Here is a 7,097-nt window from a genome sequence, read left to right as displayed (position 1 = left end):
AAAAAGTACTGAAGACATTGGTAGTTGCTACCTCCTACTCCGGACATGTGAAGAATAGCTCGTGGCGACATTACCTTCCAAGCCAAGTACGTCTACAGAGGTGCTAATGGAGCTGCAAACTAGGTGGCTTTTTTGTGGCTAATCACTCCAAGGGTCCTTCAGATTGGTGAGAGAGATATGCCTAATACCAGGTTGGTATGAGTCGTCTGATGCAGCAAAAAAAAAACAAAAAAGTTTACATGAAATTTTATTTTTCGAGCGTACAATTTTAGCAAATTTCAGCAAAAAGAGAAGAAGCCGCATCAATGTGGTGGAAGCATGCTTTCATTGTGTACGACGATAACATCTCCAAAAGAAACCACAAAAAAATTGTTTGAGCAGTACATAATTCTAAATTTTTTGCAGCATGACAAACAGTGAATTTCAAATCAGAACCCTGTGCAGATGAAGCATACTATTCTATTAAATTTCCGTGAAGATGTCTGGCTTCAAAAGAAATTAAGCTGCCTGCGTAAGTACCAAATGATGAACGGAAAATATACAAAGGCCAGAAGAGTCGAGAGAAGCATGTTCATGGAGATTCAGAGTCATCAAAAATCTGCGAGAGCATATACGGTAATAGATGCTTGAAGATCACGGTCCACTTTGAAATGATAGTGAGAAAAATCTAAACAGCATAATGAATATTTGACATAAAAAGGTTTATCAATCGCAACAGAGAAAGAGAATATAGCAAATAATAAGTGATCAATCTGTCGAAATCATCACCAACTAGTCTGAAAAAAACAACAGCACTACAAAGAAAAGATGTATAAGAATAGCGATACCAGATAGATTGACCATGGGGGATTGCTGATCTAGACTAACCAAAAGTAGAATGCCTTCGGAGATAGTTAGTTGTGAAGAAAAAAAGAATAAAAAATTATTTGTTATACAGCTGTTAAAAAAAAAAAAACTGCCAACAAGGGTATTCCAGTTTATCTGGATATTGCAACTTCAAGGAATATGCTTGTTGTTTAGAATTTCGCTCCAAGATTGGTTAGCTCTACTAATTTCACGTTCAGAAAGGAAAGAAATCATATATTCATATAATCTACACTATAAGTCTAAGCAGAAAACGAAAAACACTGAAAATTTGAAAACACTTGCAACCTTATGCTATAAGCAATTCAAGAAGAAACATAGTAAATAATAATCATCAAATGATTTAAGCATACCTGTGATGCAACTGGTTAATTAACAGTGCAGCACTGGGTGAAGCTTTAGGGCAAATATAGGTAATTGACCGTCCCGGTGAAAATGCATTACTTGCACAATAATGGGGATTTAGAATTGATTAGTAAATAGCAGCACAATCTATTGCAGTCAATCAACATGTTTTGGCAGCAAAAACAATTAACTCATTGAATAAGATTTAAGCATATTTTTTCATAAAAAAATTAAGCATATTAGACTATTATTTTTAATGTATGTGCTTGACTATGTCCACATCGTAACTTTACCTCTCTAAAGGAATGTAATATTAGCAACTCCCTTAAAAGTCCTTCTTCAGAACTAAATAGTACTATGTGACTGGGAAGAGTTGAATTTCTAAACATGTCAGTCACAAAACCAGCTGGATCCATCATGAAACGATCTGACTCATCCAGGTTCCCTTTGTTGCCACTGGAGACAAAAAAAAATCTGAATCAGTAATAAACTTTCATATTCGATGCACAAGTATTTCTGACCAAATATCAAGGTCCTCAATAACATGTTTTCTCATAGAACCCTCACTGAAACTAATATTGACCATTATAACAGTTATAGCATCCATTATTTTTCCCAAAAAGCAAGTTGCAAATTTTTGATATTAATATAAGCACCAAATATTATGGCTACTGTTATGATCCAAAATAATGGGTAATAATGGGAAAAAATGGCATTACCTTTCCCACTAACTTTTCATTAGATAAAATAGTATTATTTTTGGACCGTGCAATCACTTTTGGAGGGAATTTTGAGGCAAAAGGTTTTGAATTTTGAACAGAATATTATTTTATTAAAAGAAGTTGCAAGTGAAAATAACATTTATTATTTATGTTATAAGAGCCCATTATAATGGGAAATAACAGAAAACAACAGCTGTTATATTTTTCCATTTTATTTACCTCAATAATGTAATGTGGGGTCCCTAAACCGTTACAACGGGTGTTATAACGGTTACAACACCATTATTTCTAACCATGAAATTTACATATGCAAAATAAAGGTTGAAAGAATGCTCAAAAAGGAATCACCCCGGAGTGCAATCCAGAAAGCGCATTGGGAGGTTATGATGCAAAGTAGAGTAATAAGGCGTTGAGTGGCAGGGCATAAGGAATAGAATGCTCTTCACTTTTCCATCATGGGCTTCTTTAGATAGATAGAACATAACATCTTCACTTCCTCTCTGGCTGGCAAATTTGCAACGTAAGAATCAACAAAGAAACTTTTAAACCCCAACCCAGCTAAGCCGACAACAATGACAAAAGAGACAATATACTACATTGAAGATGTCAATGGTAATTCCGTTATCCACTTTTATGATATGATGCAAGAGAATTTGTTTAGACTAAACTTTGGAGAATGGGAAACAAGAAAAGAGAAAAGGTAAACCAACAAGATTTTACAAATATTAATGAGCATTGTGTTACCTGATGGATTAAACTCGTATATAATGCCATCGGAACATTGCTCAAATTGAGGAAAAGAACAGCCAGATGCACTCTTGAGGGGCATCTATTGCAAAATTTGGATCTTCTTTTTGGATCTGAAAGATCAGGTTTCAACATAATTTCTAAGGAATATCCGGAAAACATCAAACCTATTGGAAGCACGGGCAGAACAAACCTGTAGTATCCAATCTTTTTTATGAATTAAGTGATGAGAAAGCAACTAAAGATAAATGGCATTCCATCAATTTAACCAGAACAATACATTCTGAAACTAAATTATTAGAGAATACCTGAATTCTTTGTGACCAAGCATACTAAAAACCCCTATAACCCAAGCAATTAGACCTGAAAGCCTCCATTCCTTGGACTTAAAGATGCCAACTACTGAAAACGGTAAGAAAGTCAAGAGCATGACTGAAAACCCCTGAGTGAAGTACCAGTGCCATTTGTGAGTTCCATAGTAGTCCCCTCCAGAAGAAAGGAAATTAAACTTAAGAAAATTCAGCGGCACAAATATCCATGACCCATACATCCAGCAATCAAATAAAAGTGCAACGGCAACCACCAAAACCCTGTCAATGTCAGAAAATTATTAAAGAGAAAGATAATTATAATAGCTAAAAAAAAGGGACTGCATATCAGCATATGTAAAAAGTAACACACAAGAAACTGTGTCAGCTTGTTGTGCAGTTATACCCATCATCAAGCTTAATCTTTAAAGCAATAGGTCATTAAGACATAATTAGTCAGGATATAAAAATCTGAAAAGGATTGTTGCCAACATCTACAACAATTACCTTTCTTTATGTCGTCTCAAGAGCAAAACCTCCCTACAGTCAGCAGCAACTTTGATTGAAACTAAAATGAACTTTTGATCTACATTCCATACACAGTTCATTATCTGTGACATGTCTACCCTGTTCTTTCATTTATTTTGCATTTTTTATGTTGTAGTTGATTGCTAAAACTATCTTTCTGGATCTTGTAGTCTCGTAGTCCATTTGAGAATTTAGTGGATCAACCAGACTTTTGAGGGTATCATTTCCGCAAAGGCAATATAGCTTAGAAATTACTAATTTAATGGCATTATATTGCTTACAGAACAGGTTATATTCCTAAAATTATGTAATGACATTTGATCAAGAAAAGACAAAGCCTATACCAACCTCGATCCTTGATAAAAAATAAGTAAATAAACAAATAGAGGATGGCATAAAGTAGGTGCTTGAATCTGATGGCAAGAGATAGATGAAAAAAATTCTAAATAATATAAGCGGTGTGAAGTGGATATACACTCTTCGATTGTCGTTTCCATAGATGATTACAGTGGTACATGCAAACATTATAGGGCAACAATATATCCTCTGTGGTTTAGGAATTTTTTGCATGGCACATATTTTTTATGTGATTTAGTTTCACATTTCCTCTTCCTCACCTTAAGCGATTGGCTAGTTTCTTCCTAAACTTCTATTGAAAATTGTACCATAGGTTGTGCCATAAAAAGAGTATTGCATCATGAATTTAGTTAATAAGAGGTTTGGATTCCTTTTTCAATCTTCTTCAATCTATGGATGGTGAAGCAAGCAGCAAGCATAAATCACCTTATCATGAAACTTCATAATGCAATTGCTGACATTAAAACCTAACTCAGTTGACAAAGGACAGGGACAGTTTCATTTTGAATTGCATTATGCATACTTTCCTTGTATGTTTCCTTGTGCTATGAATCAAAAGTAATGTAAGGAGCAACCTTGCAAATTGCAAATTCTTCAAGTTTTGAATTAAAATAAGATGATAAGCAATGCTACGACAAACAGACAGAAATTTATTACATACCCTATAGGAATTACCTCAAAAAAGAGGAACTCAAATCTTGACTGCAGTCCAATTAGATCCAGCAACCCAACATAGAGCCATGTAATAGCACTTGTTGGTCGAATGGCACAAGCTAATGCTGCTACAAGCAAACCCTTCCTTGAAGCAGCAGCAGATCCCTTCGAAGATCCACCAGCTGAGAGCCATAAGAATATTCCTATCACAGTCAGCACCGTCTCCAAACTATTTGACAATGTTCGTGTGATGCAGAAGAACATGAACCAGTTTGCCAATTGACAAAAGAGCTGCGCAATAGAGTTAAGGACATAATCTTTATAAAATAAGATAATAGCATTTACCGTGGTATTTAATTCCATAAAAAAGGAATGCGCGCGCGCGCGCACAAGTTGAAAGGATACCGCCCATCGTGCCACATGCTCATCAAACACGAGCTTAGAAAGTTTGTACAGGTACAGATCGCCAAACGTTGCAAAAAAGGATTGCAGAAGCCGTGGAACCTTCACCTAAGAAATAATCGACAGAGAACCATAAGTCAAAGAGTCCGAAGCAGGTATCTGTGAATTAGCCCTGAAGGAAAGAGGGAAAAAGAACAATGCCTCGCGGGCACAAGAATTCTTGAAAAGATTTGGGTTGCTCATTTCGAGAAAAAGGTCAAAAAGAAAGAGAATCCTTGAAATGATCTGCTTGACTATGAATCTAAATAATCAGTTCGTGTCTTCGTGATGGCTCTGAGAACCTTTATCTTGAATTCCTTCAAGAAACCCTCTTTTTACGCCCAAAAGATTCATCCTGCCTATTTTAGGCGGAAAATTAATAAGGAGAAGAGAGAGGAGGCAGAGAGTAGTCACCATGAACCAAGGGGTGTCCAAGCGAAGGAAAGCCAGGATCTTGTAGAGCAGAGCGAATGGCAGAGGATGGAGATAGCTGCGGATCCCCTTCTTCCACTCCCAGGTCAGATGCCCGTACCTAATATCAATATTCGAATCAAATGGAATCGAAGTGCAGAGCTGTTCTTGGGAGCGAGAGAGGGAGGAAATGATACCCGAAAACGATGCGTTGGGCGACCTCGAGTGACTGCCAGTGCTCGTCCGGGTTGAAGTAGGTCTGAACCAGCAGCGAATTGATGGCTCGGAAGGCAAGCGACAACGCCCATTATCCCATACCCTCCTCTTCGACGAGAAGACGGCGGAGGCGACCCCCCTCGAAGACCACGACGACATCTTTTCCCTTCTGTCTCCTCCTCCTCCTCGGCAGGACTTGGGGTTTGGGGTGCGATCCGTCGTCCTCGACGGAGGCAAGTCCGATCGTCGCCGATGGCTCATTTTCGGTGAAGGGATTGACGACGAGCGAGCACGGTGTAATTCTTGTTTCCGTGTTCCACTTCCCTGCGTGCATTCGGATCTGACCGACGGTTACAGGCCGTGCGCGTGCAAACGCTGGTAAACTCCTGATCAGGCCAGTCGATCTGAGCCGTTCGGATGACAGCGCGCCGCTCGAGAGCTCCGCAATCCGGATCACCGTTCCTTGCGACATTCTTATGTAGCCGAGAGAGCAACTCCTCCTCTCTCTTTCGGTACGGAGGACTGCAGTTTTTGTTGGGGCAGCGGGGATCGGAGTTGGATCTTCGGAAGGCAAAATCATCGAGATATTATTTCAAGCGCACGACCGTCCGATCACTGCTTATTCTTGGTCGTGTGGGATTTGTATCCGATCACGCAAGATCACATATCTCAGAACAGCTTCAGAGCATGTTCGGATGGCCGTACATAAGGCCCCGATCATATATAACTTCTCGGTCCTATCGAGAATCCAATGAAGTATTCAATTGCGGATCGGGTTGTTCGCCGGGTGGTAGCTACTAGGTGCACCTTCTTTTGGGTTTCCCGCTCCCCATGCGAATTGGCAGGCGTGTTTGCTCATTCGATGGGCGTGGTCTTCACAAGGAGATCGAGAGAGGCCCTCCCATCCTAGTTTTGAAAAAAATAAAATATTCATAAAAATAAAAATGTAAAAATTCATATGAAGAAGGAGACAATGGACAAAAACGATAATAATATGCTTTGATATATCTCAAAACTGACCACAAATCGAATCGGCCAATAAAAACTTGCCACCCAGTGGCAAGCCGATCATTCAAAGCTTGCCATATGATTGATCCGAAAGATGTGCCGAAAATTCTCCGTATTTCAAACTTCTTCATATTTAGCAACAACTTGATCATAATCGCTAACTATTTTCTAACAAACACAATACCCAACAAAGAATAATAGTTTGTTGTCTTATCAACCATCATATAGCCCCAAATTATTCGACGATGGACTCTGACCCTCACCTATATATTGCGTTCCCAGAGACTCTCCAGATAATTTCTCTTTCAACTCTCTTAGAGGCAGTGCCTCTCTTATGCTGCTTCTCTGGCCTCCTGTTTTCTAAAAGTTGCATCTGGCTTAGGCATCGAAGGAACCTCCTTGTTTTTGTTATTTTAAATTAGAACCAATGTTGGAGCAATGTTCGAAATTGCTCCTTCGCATCTAATACCAACTCGTGGGTGTTTGATATTGGGAT

General features: G+C 38.6%; 1 protein-coding gene across 1 annotated transcript; it reads right to left on the bottom strand.

The window, feature by feature from the left end:
- Positions 1 to 308: 308 nt before the first annotated feature.
- LOC103719987 (GPI mannosyltransferase 3-like) lies at positions 309 to 6,172 on the bottom strand. The gene is given in 10 exon segments (XM_039122546.1): positions 309 to 598; positions 1,503 to 1,665; positions 2,280 to 2,431; positions 2,676 to 2,871; positions 2,987 to 3,268; positions 4,533 to 4,816; positions 4,931 to 5,035; positions 5,381 to 5,498; positions 5,575 to 5,690; positions 5,693 to 6,172. Coding segments are annotated over 10 exon segments (1,605 nt in total). The 5' UTR covers positions 5,855 to 6,172; the 3' UTR covers positions 309 to 571.
- Between the last annotated feature and the right edge of the window lie 925 nt (positions 6,173 to 7,097).

This window comes from Phoenix dactylifera, unplaced genomic scaffold (assembly GCF_009389715.1).
Source record: "Phoenix dactylifera cultivar Barhee BC4 unplaced genomic scaffold, palm_55x_up_171113_PBpolish2nd_filt_p 001569F, whole genome shotgun sequence".
NCBI classification, from domain to species: domain Eukaryota; kingdom Viridiplantae; phylum Streptophyta; class Magnoliopsida; order Arecales; family Arecaceae; genus Phoenix; species Phoenix dactylifera.
The sequence above is the reverse complement of the archived record's forward strand: the minus strand, read 5'-3'. Positions and strand labels throughout refer to the sequence as shown.